The sequence below is a fragment of the Acomys russatus genome, chromosome 17 (genome assembly GCF_903995435.1).
Source record: "Acomys russatus chromosome 17, mAcoRus1.1, whole genome shotgun sequence".
NCBI lineage: Eukaryota > Metazoa > Chordata > Mammalia > Rodentia > Muridae > Acomys > Acomys russatus.
The window spans coordinates 2,582,716-2,598,906 of record NC_067153.1 but is presented as its reverse complement, the minus strand read 5'-3'; the positions used below and the strand labels follow the sequence as shown (position 1 = coordinate 2,598,906).

At 37.8% G+C, this 16,191-nt stretch overlaps 1 protein-coding gene across 2 annotated transcripts in view; it reads right to left on the bottom strand.

Moving 5' to 3' along the window:
* Positions 1 to 16,191, bottom strand: part of Vps13b (vacuolar protein sorting 13 homolog B) — a 551,580-nt gene that overhangs the window by 461,644 nt on the left and 73,745 nt on the right. For both annotated transcript variants that reach the window (XM_051159473.1, XM_051159472.1), the window contains exon 17: positions 6,898 to 7,079. In XM_051159473.1, coding sequence (XP_051015430.1) covers positions 6,898 to 7,079 — 182 coding nt within the window. The remainder of the gene's footprint in view (positions 1 to 6,897; positions 7,080 to 16,191) is intronic.

Below are 16,191 nucleotides of genomic sequence, written 5' to 3'. Positions count from 1 at the left end.
TTCTTTGTTATATCACATATTTCTCTGTGTGTGTGTGTGTGTGTGTGTGTTGTTGTTGTTGTTGTTGTTGTTGTTTCTGTTCTGTTTTATTTTGTCTTTTTTTTTTCCAGACAGGGTTTCTCTGTGTAGTCCTGGGATGTCCTGGGAGTCCTTTTGTAGAGCAGGCTGGCTTTGAACTCAGAAATCTGCCTACCTCTGCCTCTCAAGAGCTAGGATTAAAGGAGTGAGCCACCACCCTGCCTATATTCTATATTTTTTCAAACTCCTAGTTGTAGTCAGTAAAGTTTAATTCAAAGCCACTAATTAATAACAACTTAAATTTTATCAAGTAGTAAAATAGTAACTCGACAGTAAATAAATTTTCCCAAGAATTGTCAAAACTCAGTTTAGTTCGGCAGAACAGTGCTGTTGAGGTGGCCATTCAAGTACTCCAAATGCACATTTTTTACTTCCCAGTAGAACTGACAGAATAAGCACAGATAAAATAAAGAAGAAAAAAGAAGGAGAAATTAGTCTAAGAGAGCTTAATTCAAACTGTTTGTGCTAACAATCAAGCTGAATAGTAAAAGACCAGGAATGTGACTATGTTATTTTAAAAGTTTAGGAAAATAAAAGGACTAAAACTAATGATGAGCAAGAAGCACAAACAATAAAAAATAAGAATCAGGTCATTTCCAAATAATAAAAAAGAACACTATAAAGATATACTGGCAGATAGAAGAAAAATTAAAGGAAAAGTTCACCATCTGAAAAATGAAATGGACTCAAAAGGTAGTTGAAAATGTCTGAAAGCCATAAAGGAATTAGAACGAAAATTTAATGATGAGTTCACATAATTCAAAACAAAAAAGATAATCTACATTTTTAAAACAGCAAAAGACTCAGTGTTCAATGGAAAATACATAAATAGCAAATACAGTCATAAAAATAATGAGGAACATTATCCATGGAACAAAAGAAAATCAACTCAAATAGAACACTTTATATCCACAGTGATGGCTAGCACTATTAAAAATACAGCAAAGACGTGCAGAGATGGGCACACCATCACACCCTGCAAATAAGGCTGTATAATTATATAAATATTGGGGAAGTTTGGCAGTTCCTCAACAGATTAAAAATAGAGTGACTCTGCAACCTAGCAATTCTACTCCTAGGAAAATATCCATTGGAGAAATGCTAGTATACATTCACAAAAATCTACTATGAGTAGCCCTAACAATACTTCATAGCAGTCACAAGATCACCAACCAAATACCTACCAGCTGATGAACAAATGTGAAACAAACACACAATGCCACTCTATTCTACAACAACAGGCGTGCATGTTTGAGTGTATTCCACACTGCGTCACATGCCAGAAGCAGTCTCCACTACAGCAATGTTAACATGGTGACACCACTATGTACTGAACTGCAGGCTAGCCTGAGCTACATAGCGAACCTTCTCTCACTAGGCCAATGATAAAAATGAAAAAATAATATGGCAGTGATTGTTGACTTTATTTTGTCTCCTATCCTTCTGTTTTAATTTGTGTTCCATATTTGTACAGCCTTACTCTTGTAAGAGTAGTCACCAACTTGTAGGAAGTACGTTGTCAGGAAATAGCAGAAAGAAAAGGAAACAGATGAAAAGAAGAAAAAATAACAAATATGAAGAGGTGCATCAACAATTTTTCTAGTCTTTCATAATAGGGTTGATTGAGGTCAGGAAGGGAAAATAACTTCACATACATACTTCTGTCTCCAATAGTTAAGATTTTCCTCAAGAACTTCACCTATCATTGTCATCTCACCCTCTAATTTGCACCCCAGCATGTTTTTAGAGTATGGACAGATTTTTGTAGACTCTGTGGCTATCCAGGATCCTTGCAGAGAACTCCTGGCATATGGAATTAAAATAAAACACTATCAGTTTGAGCTTACATATATCCTACAGGCTATAAATTCCTCTTATATCTTCAACAGAGACAAAGTCAAATAGCTATAACTGGACTTTGTGACCTAAGGGAGGACACACAGACTATGGAATTTTTGGTTGGAAAACTAGAGTATTTATTGTCACAGTGCAAGTTATGATTTCTCATATCACTAACTTGCACAGCTTGTCTTATTGCCAGCTTGATCTAGGCAATGGGTAATAACCATCAACTGTAAATAGATGCTTATTGTGTGATTTGTATTAAATATGAAGTTTAATCTTGTAAACAGATAGCCCAGGATGAACATATTATAGGTTCCTTAAGCAATTCAATTCCCTTGGAATTGGTTACCCAAACTTTTATAGTTTATTTGTCTTGGCAACAAATCTTGACTAAAAGCAATATATCTAAATTTCCATCACATTCTCTAGATAAATGGTAGATACATAGACATATAGATATAGATATATATAGATAAACACAGAGAGAGAGAGAGAGAGAGAGAGAGAGAGAGAGAGAGAGAGAGCATTTAGACATTATATAACCTGTATAGCAAATACAAGTTTTTTGTATTTGTTTCTGTACATCTTTACGTGAGAAAGCTCTCAAAAATTGAATGTGTTACCGTGTTTCTAATGCTTAGCTTCCAAGAAAAATAAACAAAATCATCAATAAATCCCCCTAAACGTCAAAAAGAAGAGAGAAGAAAAGGAGACTGAAAGCTGGGGAAAGTGGTAAGTGGTTGAGAGCACTGATTACTCTTGCAGAGGACCCAGGGTCAATTTCAAGCCCTGATGTGGCAGCTAAGAACTGCCTGCACCTCTAGCTGCAGAGGATCCAACACTCTTCTCTAGCCCCTCAGGTACAGGCAGACATGAGGTGTGTGTAAGTACATCCAGGCAAAACAGCCCTACACATAAGATAAGAAGAAATGAGGCTCGGGGTGTAATTACCTCACAGAATCGAGGTGCAGTTGACTGGAGAAGAGCTGGCTCTTACAGGAGCATTTGACAGTAAGGCCAAGCATGCCTGCTTCCTGCGGTTACTACCATGTTCCCTTCCACTTCTCCTACAGCCTGTGACACACCTAGGAAGGTCCCCAACAGAATCAAGCAGGACTCCATGCACTCCAGATTGAAACTGCTAGCCACCAAAATTGGGAGCAAGAGCAATTTTTTTCAAATTATAATGAACCCAAACTTAGGTATTTTTAGTAGCAATACAAAAATGGATTCAAAAATGATGCATTCTATACTGCAGAGAAACTTTGAAAATGATATGCCTAAGAATGTAGTCACACATACACAAAAAGTGTTTTTAGGTCCTATTCATATGAGCTGTTGAGTAGACAAATCCAAATAGGCAAGCACGAGATTAGTCTTTAGCTAGAGCTAAAAGCGTTGGGTAATGTCTTAGTTATGGGCACAACACTAGTAAAATATTAAAACCCACTGAAAAGGTTACTTGCATGGTAGAAGAAACAGAAGAAATGGAAGAGAGGAAAGGAAGGTACCCGCCTCTCTGAAGCGAAGAGTAAGGCAAGTGTAGACAGAGATGTATTACACAATGGAATCTGGTCAAGAACAAGTCAATGATAATTAGCTTCATATTAAGCTAAAAGGGAAAGACTAGAGTAGAAATAGCATTAGTGATCAAAGAAAAGGAAAATGTAGGCGATTGTGACCAAACAAAATAATGTTCAATAAAAATAGAAGAACGGGTCAGAAATAGAAGAAAACCTTATTTTTTGTAAACGACATGACAAACTCAGGAAACAGGAAGACAGGCTAGAGGCAAATGAGGACGATGGAAAGCGGTAGACAGTCAACTGCAGGATGGGAAAATGTTTCCCTCCAGAGACCATAAGGACTAGAGCATAATGTCTCTCCTCACTGCAGTAATTTAGAGCCAGCTGAAAAGCAAATGATTGGACGCATCAGCAAACTGTATTAAATAACAAAATGTTGTCTATTAACAGTCCTCATATGCAAAAGCATAAAATGCTAAGAATTCCATATTTTTTTTTTTCAGAATCTTCAGCAAGAAAATTTGGTGGCACAATTTTATAGATACTCTATTAGCACCGGGATGTACAGAAGTAGATTGTCATGTTTGGGGAATGACAAAACTAAACTATCTGCTTGGAAACTTAGCTTTCAAAACATATTTTAGATAAGTTTTCCTCCATCTATTCTAAATGTTTTAGATTTCTTTCTTTCTTTTTTCAAGCCCTTAGAAAAGAGGTAACATTTTCTAACAATCCAATTTGCCCAATTCCTCAATCTGTAAAACATTAGTTCCACTAAACTAAGATCTTATGATACACCAGGTTACAAAACATGGGATTGCTGCCATTTGTCTGAGACATTTCTTCAATACTTGAGCTATTATCCTTTTAGGATAATTTCCAGAATATTTTTTATGTTACAGTTCATTTTACAAATGCATAAAGAGAAATAGAAAGTAAATTTGCTTAGAAAAAAAGAGACATTATAAAAGAAAATCAATACCTCCAGTCTACTAACAATTTTTAGGCTTAGAGCCAATTCATAAAATAAATATTTTAATATTTCATGAATACTGTAGGCAGTAACATAAACAGTAAAGCAAACAAGGCCTCGAGAGAGAATACCACTTGAAATAGAAATGTGGAAAATAAATGAGGTAATTTCAGTTATAAATACTACTTCCATGAATGACCTCAGCCAACCTCAGGATTCAGAAGAGCCCACCAATTGATTATCCAATACCAAATGGGCAGTCTTGAAAACATACATACGATTAACATTATAAAGACTGAGCAGGTTAAGAATATGTATGCGTATGTATATGTGTGTGTATATATATATTTATATATATATACACACACACACACAAATGGATATAACAACAATTAATGAAAAAAATTAAAAGAGAACAATGAGGAATTTATGGGAGAATTTGGAAAGAAAAAGAAAAGGGAAAAATGATGTAATTATATTATAATCTTAAAACTAAAAAAATAAAAATAAAAATTTTAAAGGCCTTGGAACAAAATGAGCCTACAGAATAAGCTTGGAAACTCAGTTACAGCTGCATGTGGTTTCAGTGTGTCCTACAAAGGTTAAAGTACTAGAGTTTAATGCCCTCCATGAAGTACTGAGAGGACAGAATTTTTGTTTTGTTTTGTTTGTTTTTCAAAATAGGGTTTCTCTGTGTATCTCTGGCTGTACTGGACTCGCTTTGTAGACCAAGTTGGCCTCAAACTCAAGAGAGCTGCCTGCCTCTGCCTGCTGAGTGCTGGGATTAAGGGCGTGCACCATCACTGCCTAGCAAAAGAGCAAGAAACTTAATCAAGGCATGAAGTTTAAACGCAGGCTATTTATATGGTGAACAGAAAGGACAATACCATCGAAGTAGGCCCCCGTGACTCAGTGTCATTGGCCATAAAAGAAGGGAGAGGCTTGGCATGGCACTTGACATGGCACCTCATCACTCAGGAGGTGACAGATATAGGACCCCAAGTGTGAGGCCAGCCTAGAGAGAGAGAATAAAGACAGCAGGCAAACCAATGTCCTCCTGCCTCCTAGCAGGTGGTGCCAGTGAGCCTCAGGGACTTAGAGTCCTCCACTCCCACTCCTCCTCACAGAGCTCTAACTAAGGTGACTTTATTCCAGACAGCTTTGAAGCGTTCTCTAAAGCAGACCACACGCAGGCCAAAAGAGCAAACACTGGCCAACATAAAAATACTGAAATAAACCCTTAGCCAAACTAACAAACTGAAGTAAGCGGAGAAACACTAGAGAACAAAGGGGCACGTCACAGCAGATACAAATGGAGGTGTCAGGGGTGCTACAGGAAGACCACCAAGGCCAGCAGATCCGGGCCCAGAAGGCCTGCACAAACTGATGCACCAACCAAGGACAACACATGCAGAGAGCCTCGACTCCCTGTTCAGCTATAGCTGGTGGACAGCTCATTCTCCACCCAGCGGGTGGGGAGAGCAGGCCCTGCCTCTGACATGAACTCTGGTGCCCAAGATTTGATCACTTCCCCTTAGCAGGGTAGCCTTGCAGGCTGAAGTCAGAAGGTGGAGGAGGAGGGCCCCTGTAAGAGGACTAGGGGAAGATCTGGGTAGGGGTTTAAAGTTTACCGCCTGTATTGTCCTTGCCTACCCAGATCTAGCCAATGGGCAGAACATGCTCCACAGTTGAGTGGAGAGTGGGATATGATTTTCTCACCTACTCTGGTGCCTCATATTTGACCATGTCCCCTGGAGGGGGAGACCTGGTGGCACTCAGAGGAAGGACAGCAGGTAGCCAAGAAGAGACTTGATACCCTATGAGCATATACAGGGGGAGGAAATCCCCCTCAGGAACAGTCATAGGGGAGGGGAATAAGGGGAAAATGGGAGGGAGGGAAGAATGGGAGGACACAAGGGATGGGATAGCCATTGAGATGTAACAAGAATAAATTAATTAAAAAAAAAAGTATGAAATAATACTATGTTGTCAAATAACACTATCCTTGATAAAAAAAAAAAAAAGAGGACTAGGGGAGGGAACAGGGCGGAAGAGGGAGGGAGGGAGAGCGGGAACAGTAAGATACAAGTGAGGGATAATATAATGATGGGGATGTAGTGCAAATACATTGTAAAAAAAATTAAAACTTTAAAAAAATGCTTTGAAAAGTAATATTTCAACAAACCAGAAACTCCAAAAGAAAAGGATAAATATCTAGATCCATATGACCGATCAAAAATATAGACATTGGCACATTCATTGCCCTGTGGAACATTATTCATAATTGCCAGTTTGAGGAATCAGTCTAGGTGCCCAAGACATGATGAGTGGTTTAAGAAAATGTCATATAAATATCAGTCAAGTAAATATTTACTTTCTCAGAAATAAACTTGAAGTTGAGAGTGCTAGGCACAAGGATTTGAATATTAGTCACCTCTCCAAAAGACTGTCCCATGAGGAAAAGTGGGCTCTTACCTGCCGTGGGGAAGACTTCATTCATCAAAGTTTCATTCACTGCTGAAGAACTGATATTTCCAATATGAAACCAACTCTGATATATCGCTTGCAGCAAAAGTGTTTGTGCTCTTGTAGCTTGAATTGTGAGATTTGGAAGTTCAAAAATACCTTCAGTTACAACAGTCTGAGATCTCTTGGCCCTGTATATGAAAGGAAAAAGAAAAAGCAATACAAATAAGTAAGTGAATGGTGATTTTATACAAGATACTAGAGAAAGTGTGCTGCAAAGGCGGGGAAAGGTATACATTCAAATCGTTTGTGTGTGGTATCACGTGTGTACATACTCATGTATGTTCATGTATGTGTATACATGTCTATAGTGAAGCCCAAAGTCAACAGCAGGTATCTTCCTCAGTCACTCTACACCTTATTTTCTGAGACAGAACCTCTTACTGAACCTGAAAATCACCAATTTAGCTAGCCTGGCTGAGCAGCAAGGCCCAAGGACCCTCCACCCTGTCCGTGAGGCGGGTGTTTGGAGGACGCAGCAGCACGGCCAGAACTCAGATCTTCATGCACTTTACCAACTGAACCATTCCCCACACTCCTCAATTTTTTTGAAATATTGAAAATGTTCTAAAATTTAAAAGGATGATAATTGACACATTACAAAAAATACTAAAAGCCCTGAATTATACACTGTGAAATTGTTAAAAGGCTAAAGTTGGCTTTAAAAATAATGAAAGAAATCCCCTGCAGCATCCGAGGAACATGGCTTCAGGTGGCTACTGCCCTCCCTATGAAATACAAAATAAAATCAGCACTGAGAACAAAAACACTGGGCTGGCCTACCCCTTAATCGCCATGCCAGATAATAATATACAAATACACAATAAGACAGCCACCAACCACAAGTCGCCACAACTTTCCAACATTCATTAGTATCAAAGAACTTTACCTAAATTTACCCTTCATACAAAACTGTGGTGCTCAGATGAACGGGAAAGTAAGCGAATCAAACAGATTTCACAAAACCATTTTTTTTAATCTTTTTTTTTTTTTTTTTTTTTTCCTTTCCTGAGAGTTCCAAATTAGACAGCTGCGTCTCTCTACTACTTTCTCAAATTTCCATTTGGATTCGTGGACTAAGAAATATTCTATGACTACTAACACTAATAAATAACACAAACAATTGGGTCATCTACAGTATGAAAATGTGTCATGAGCCTAGACTTTTCATCTGGATACAGCCATGCTCTCAAAGGAACCTCAATACTGTTAGCTAAAATTACAGAGAGGAGTCCTGGCTCAAGTGGGACTTTCTTATCTTAGAATAAATTTAGCTACTTTATATAGTACTATAATTTTCAATCAGATGCTCTATAAAACGGTTCCCAATGGATTACATTGCACAACCATATGCAAATTCCAAAAGAATTAATTATTCTACATTTTAGTATTTCCTAAGGTTGGAAAGTAATTACCATCTTCATATTTATTATCAAAGAAAATACACTTTGCACATAATTATTAGATTTTTTTTAAAAAGGGTAATTTTACCATATACACCTGACATTTTGAAGGTTTTTTTTTTTTTCAGTTATACCAGTGACAAACAAAAGTAAAAGTTATTGCACCTCCTTTAAATTAAGACTTAAACTAAATTAAGCAAACTTAAAATGATTTGGTAACACATAGTAGCTAACACAGTATTATCTACTGTTGTTGATGTAACAACGTTGACAAAGTTTTTCTTTTTGTCAAATTTAAATTCTATTTCACCAGTTAACAAGATAAGGAAAGTAACAAACGCCCATGTTTCTATTACCCACTTCACCAAATCTTCACATTATACTATCTTTGCTACAAAAATTTAAAGATCAATAGATTTTACAATTTAAAGCTACTTGGGAGACTCATTAAAATGTCAGTGAAAATACACAATAAAAGTGGGGCTTGCCCTTGTGATTTATATACATTTATTTAAAATAAAGCAGCTCAATATAAAATCATAGAAAATATCTACGAAGTACTAGAGTTGTCTTAAAACATCACCAAGTTGAATTTTAAGAGTCATGTTGGTCATTTATCTGGCAAATGTATAGCGCTCATATTCAAATAGTTTTGGTCTAAATATATGTTCATTTGACAGAACAGGTTTGAAAACTATCAATCCAAACATTACTCCCTAGGGAAAAATAAATCCTAGAGTAACTAGTGGGATAAACAACTCATTAAAATTCAACTTGGACAAACTCCAGGATAAACTGAAGGAAATAGAAACAAGTAGGCTTTAATTGCATAGTAGCAAATACTTTAAATGAATATGCCCTAATTATAAATAATTTAAACGAATGTGATCCATCATTTCCTGGCAAATTATAATGCAAAGGCAATGAAATTTCTGTACCAATGTAAAATTTATCATTTTTAAAATTCTTGTTTCCAATACATAAAAAGAAGGCAGATACTGTACTACTGGATACAAAGAAATAAAACAATCTACTCAGCTCCCTAGAAACACCACAAAATGTCTGCCACATGCACACTGCAGTCACCCACTCTCTTTGAGACACACTTCACAGCAACTGAAAAAATATTTTCAGCAACAGCTGGATCTAAAGACTAATATAGAGTTCCCAAATGCAAAGCTTGAAAAATAGACTGGTTTCCAAAATGTATTTTTGTTATTGCTCATATCCTGTACAATAAAATAAGATTAGGTCATTTTTTCCAAAATAAAGTTAATACAAAATCTTACTAACTTATGACACCAGTTAAAACATGAAAAACTGTGGGGTTTTTTAATGTATAGAATGGTTACTTAACTGATATAATATTCCATATTTAAAATTAAATGATAGGTTAACTAAAAGTGTATCCACTCTACTCCTAATCTACTCCCATATTCCAGATAACCACTTTCCAAACTGAACATACAGGAAGCCTTTATGCACAGATCTTGTGCATACTAACAGTTAGTTTGGAGTTTGATGAACATGTGTCAGGCTGCCTCCTCTGACTAAACTGTTAGAATGTACATTGTCCTCAGCTGCTCCTGTCAGTGCTAGATGGTGCTGGCCTGCAAGTTTAAGTTCCTGGGTAGTGTGTCTGAGCATCCTCTGCAGAGCTAGCTAAGGACACTGTAGACATTACATCCTGTCATATTAAGAAATGAAACATTTTATCAACCAGATATGTGAGTGCATGCCTTTATTCCTGGTAGTCTGAAGGCAGAGGCAAGAGGATCTCTGAGTTCAAGGCTGGCCTGGCCTACATAGTGAGTTTCAGGACAGCCAAGGCTACGGAGAAAAACTGTTTCAAAAAAATAAATAAGTAAAGGGAGAGAGGGGAGGAAGAGAAGGCAGGAAGGAGGGGAGGGGGAGAAAGTGGAAGGGAGGGGAGGGAGAGAGAGAAAGAGGGAAGGAGGGGAGGGAAGGAAGGAAGGAAGGAGGTTGGGAGGAAGAATGAAAAGAAAACTTTATCATTGGAGAGGGGTTTACTCGGGGCAAAGAGGTACAAACAGAGCAGAGAACAAAGAGATGAGAGAAAAAAAAATCAACCAACTCAAAGGATTTAGGTAGCTGCCATTAAGAAAACTGTTATTTTGGTAATAATATGCTAATAAAATATTTTATAAAACTATTGTATTGTATATTAAATAAATTAGCTTTGAAAGATTCATAATAAACTTTACATTAAGATCATCTTAATGTAGACAAATATCACAACTGTCTATGGAAATAAAAATGCAAATCAATTATTTATAATTTGTTGATAATGTGTAAGTGGGAAAGTGTAATACAAATATCTTTTTTATCACAGATTGTGTACAAGACAAGAGCTTCCTCTTGTAACATGTTTATAATAGTTATTGAGAATTAAAAACCCAAATGTTCATTTAGTGGTGAATGGAGAAACAAAATACAGTCTATCCACATAGCATGGTACTATTTAAAAATACAGCAATGAGTTATTGTTGTGTGTTACATGGCTGAAACTTGGGACAAAGACTGTGTCCTATGGAGTCCAAGGGTAGATGGAAAAAAATATTTCTAAAGATCTAGGAAGTAGATCTATGGTTTCCTTAAAGCTAAGATGAAAACAAGCTTTAATAAACCAAACAACATCACCTGGGTTGATGAGATTCTATTGAAAATTTATCAGCTTGGTAAATGAAATAAAATTCACTGAATTCTTTATGTCAAATAGTTCACATGTGTTTTGGAATTCTCAATTTTAGTCAGTCCTACAAATGACTGTGCTTACACTCAGTTAGCTTAATTGTTTAAATCTCAGAGTTGGATGAAGGGTTTTTATATCTTGTTACAGTTGCTGCTTTCATAGACATGGGGAAAATGTCTTTTTGTGGCGTCTCCTCTCCCAAACCTCCAGTGCATACAGGCTTTCGTCCCTGGAAGAATGCGTATGCTCATCTTGTAAACATCGGCATTCAAAACTCATGCAAATTAGTGAAACTGTATCAGAAGTTTGCTTTTCACAGCTATTCACTGCCCTGCAGAATCTACTACTCCACTGCCGTTCTTACTCTTCTTTGGGGTACGTCTGAACAGCAACAAACAGTGGCAAATGTGCAAAGGCAGGCGAGCATGACAGAAAATCTTGATGGTTTGTATTTCACAAAATTAAGGGTTTTTTGTTTTTTTTTGTTTTGTTTTTTTACTATCTACTTAGACTTCTTATTCTTGTCTTTCCTCCTATAATCGTCTGGAAACACTGGCCAGATGGTACGTTTCCACTTCTCCCCTGGAGCACACTCAGGAGGGTCTCATATATGAATAAGTGGCTCTCATCTCATCAGAAAGGAGGCAGTGCCTTCCTCTTTGCCCACTTCCCTAGACATACGAGGTGGTAAATTTCTATTACTCATCAGGTATCCAGTTTATGTAGTTTGATATAAAAACACTGACAATCTCAGACATCAAGTAAGGGCTGTTTTCTTTATGCTCTGAGTCCTAGTGAAAGTGTCTGCTGCAGTGTCCACAGTGTCTGCTGTAGGAAACAGATCTTCCTGCTGAGAAAGAACAGTCCACTCCACACCAGCTGCCCTGCACAGGAAAGACTTCTTCAAGGAAACCAGAAACAAACAAAACCTCTACATTCATATCTCTCTCTCTCTCTCTCTCTCTCTCTCTCTCTCTCTCTCTCTCTCTCTCTCTCTCTCTTCCTCTCTAAATCTTTAATTAATCAAGCTATACCAATCTTTAAGACTGTTGCATTAAGACTAAGTGTGGTAAAAAGAGGTCTGTGGTTCAGAGCTAATAACCTAACATTAATGGAACAGGAGGGAACTACCTGCAAATATGTATATAATTGTGGACTAGTTTGTATATCACATGAAGAACATGCAGACTCAAGAATTTCTTAATTTGATTTTTAACAAGACAAATGGACATTTTCTCTAGAGCATGTGATCAATTAAGCACATGAAAAATTTCCAACATCATGAACCATAATGGTAATTCAAACTAAAACCACAATATATCATTTCATATTTATAGTGTGGCTCCTAACAAAACCAAATTATTTTTCAAAAAGAGATGGGGCAAATAGCGCCTCCTCCACGTAGCACTGCCACTGCCACAATTGCCCCAAACACTATGACCTAAGGACAATCTGTAGATCCTTCGAGCATTTCCGACCTCTGAGGATCCACAGGGAGAGACAAACTGCTATCTGCATGCATGTAGCTCAGCTCAGCCTAGCCCCTAGCCATGCTAGGACTGCTTCTGATACCTTAATCACAGGTCAACACTGAGAGGCTCGAGACTGAGCCTCAGGCACCAGTCGGCTCATCTAGACCCTGAGAAGCTGAGGCCCAACCCAACCACCAAGTCACCAAGCTGAGCCAACAACAGAGCCAACCCAACCAACAAGTCACCAAGCCGGGAAAGACAGCCACATGGAAAACACAAATAATGATGTAATTCCAGAAGCTTAGACTCTACCACAAAAACACAAACTATATGAATAATCAGGATGAGAAGTCTTCTCCAAAACTTGGCACTGCCACAGTAATGTTCCCTGAAAAAAGCAACAAAAATGATACATAGGACAATAATTTAACTTCAAATTAGCAATCTTAAATATGTTCAAGAAACTCAAAGAGGATATAAAAAATACCAGTATAAAGACTGTGAAAATTTAGTTGAATGAAATAAGAAAAAGAATTAAAGTTATAAAAAAAATAGAATTTAATTTTTAAAAAAAGATGGGTGGTGGCACAACTCTAATCCAAGCACTCATGAAGAAGAGTCAGGCAAATCTCTGTAAGTTTGAGGCCAGCCTGGTTTAAAGAGCAAGTTCTTTAAAAAAGAAAGAAAGAAAGAAAAAACAGGAAGGAAGGAAAAAAGGGGAACAAAAAGAAAAGAAGGGAAAAAAAAAGAAACAGAATTCCTATAGAAAATTCAAGCTGAAATAAAACTTGAACTGAAAAATTTACTAAGTCAAATAAAAAATTCAATGGAAAGCCTCACCAACAGAATAGATCAAGTGGAAAACAGAAGATTGGGGCTTGAAGACAGGGTAAGAGAACTGCATCACTCTCACAGAAAATGACAAAGTTAATAAAAAAGGAACAAAACATGGGGAACTGAGGATTAAAATTGATATTAGCAGAAAGAGCATGCTACCACCTTATCCACTAGCCACTATTTAATGGACAAGAAATACCTTCATGATTTAGAAACAGATAACTACAAATTTAAACTAATTGATCAAGATTTCTACCAAATATTATTGGCTGCTGGTCCTTCTGTCACGCCCAACATATTTCAGCTTTTTTCTAACAAAAGAGAACTAAATATTATACTGAAACAAACTACTGAGCCAAAAAAAGAGGTTTTTAAAGTTTATGTTTCAAAACTATGAAATACAGAATAAGAAATGAAATAGCCCAAAATTCAAAAAAATAAATTAAGGTGAAAGAATGAATTTTTAATGTTATTTAGTAACATATTTTTTAAATATTTACTTACCTAATTAAAGCTTCATACAGAATTCAGACTTCAACCTATAAATAATGTTGTGTAAAAAGTACTAACTACTTTTCTCACTTATATAAACTCTACTTGCTAGCTCAAAACATACTCAAAATGTTTCTAATCAGTTATAAACTATGTTTTGAAAGCCATGGTCTAGATTAAGAATGTTCTTTTTGCTATTGAATGGATTACACAGACAGCGCCGTGTACCTACTGTGTGATTTGGAAACGAGAAAGCAGGGGGGACAGAAGTGACTGCTGACACATAACCTGTGTGATGCTGCAATAATCCACACAGAGTCTCAAGGGAACTCTCAGCCTCAGGGCTCATTTGGATTTAATTCACTGTGTGGTTTGTTTTATTTACTGGTGTACTGACTTCCAACTACAGTATCAGGGTTTTGTAATTATTGTTTTCAAATTAGAGTTGCTATGGGTTACTGAGCTGCTTGGATCCACCTAGCTCAGAGAGAGCGGCGCCCGGCCTGCGGCGAGATACCCTGCCCACTTTGGAACACTGCGCAGGATACTGAGCTGCTTGGGTCCACCTAGATCAGAGAGAGTGCGCATAACCCCTGGCGCCAAACCAGGCACACATTGGAACAGAGTGCTGGTTACTGAACTGCTTGGGTCCATCTAGCTCAGAGATAGCAGCGTGCAGCCAGCGGGGCCATACCGGGCCCATATTGGAACAGAGCACAGGGCCTAAGCCTGCAGATCCCAGCAGTAAGAACCTAGTGTGGGCACTACACACAGCCTCAGCAGGATCTCCCACCCCTCGGGAAGGGCTGGACACCCCAGAGGTGTGTATACGCTGGTTTAAAAGGCGCATTTAGCTCAGTGGGTCTGAGCTTGGCGAGGTCTGAGCTACAGGTCCCCGGGTAGTGCAGACAACTGAGAACATCTTGCAACTGAGAACATCTTGCCCAATCAGAGCTTGCCAGCCTCGATCTGAGACCCCATAACAACAAGCCTGAATCACAACACTAATGTGAAAGGAACCAGTCAGAAGCCTACTTCTGCTGACCCAGCCCGGAGCCTAAGGTGTAGAACAAAGTCTCCAGGAGTGGAAACTAGGTCACCTGCCTGTGTCAGGAGGAAAACTCCCTGATACCTACAGGCAAGAGAACGCGACCAATAACCATTCGCCAACTATCCACTCTCAACCAGTAAAGGTCACCAGAAGCTACCTCCCAACATCAGAGACACCAAAATGACAAGAGGACAGCGAAAGAATGCAAACAAAAACCAAAACAGTTTGGAATCTCCAGATCCCAACAAACCCAATGAAAGCAACCCGGGGAACCCAAAAACAATTGAAATACAAGAAAATGACCTCAAGCCCTTAGTAAGGAAGATGATAATGGAAGAAAGGAATGAAATCTGTAAACAACTGCGGGAGGAGGCAACCAAGCAGGTGGAGGACATAAAAGAGTCATATAGAAAGGCACTGGAAGAATTTCAGGAAAATACAAACAGATGAAGGAAATAAAAAATAAAAAAAAAACCACTTCAAGATCTGAGGACAAAAACGGAATCTATGATAAAGGAACACACAGAAGAAAAATGTGACCGAGAGACCATAGAGAAGAAAGCAGCCAACAAAGAGATGGCCTTCTCAAACAGAATCCAGGAAACGGAGGACCGAATTTCAGGACTTGAAGATACAATTGTAGAATCAACCATCAAAGAAAATGCTAAATCAGAAAAGTTCCTAACACAGAACATCCAAGAAATCAAGGACACCATGAAAAGAAGAAACTGAGAATAATAGGCATTGAGGATAGAGAAGACGCCTGACTCCATAGCCCAGAAAATATCTTCAACCAAATTATAGAAGGAAAATTTCCCAATCTGAAGAAGGAGATGCATATGAACATACAAGAGGCCTATAGAACACCAAATAGAATAGATCAGAAAAGAAAATCTTCCCGCCATATAATAATCAAAACACAAAATATACAGACTAAAGAAAAGATTTTAAAAGCTGCAAGGGAAAAAGACAGAGTAACATACAATGGCAAACCTATCAGAATTACACTCGACTTCTCTGCTGAGACCATGAAAGTCAGAAGGGTGTGGACAGAAGTCCTGCAAACCCTAAGAGACCACAGATGCCAGGCTAGACTACTGTACCCAGCAAAACTATCAATAACCGTAGATGGAGAAAACAAAATATTCCATGACAGGAACAAATTCAACCAATACCTATCCACAAATCCATTACAGAAGCTACTAGAAGGAAAACTCCACTGCACAGGAATGAGTTATAACCAAAACTACACAGGAAATAGATAACTACACCATC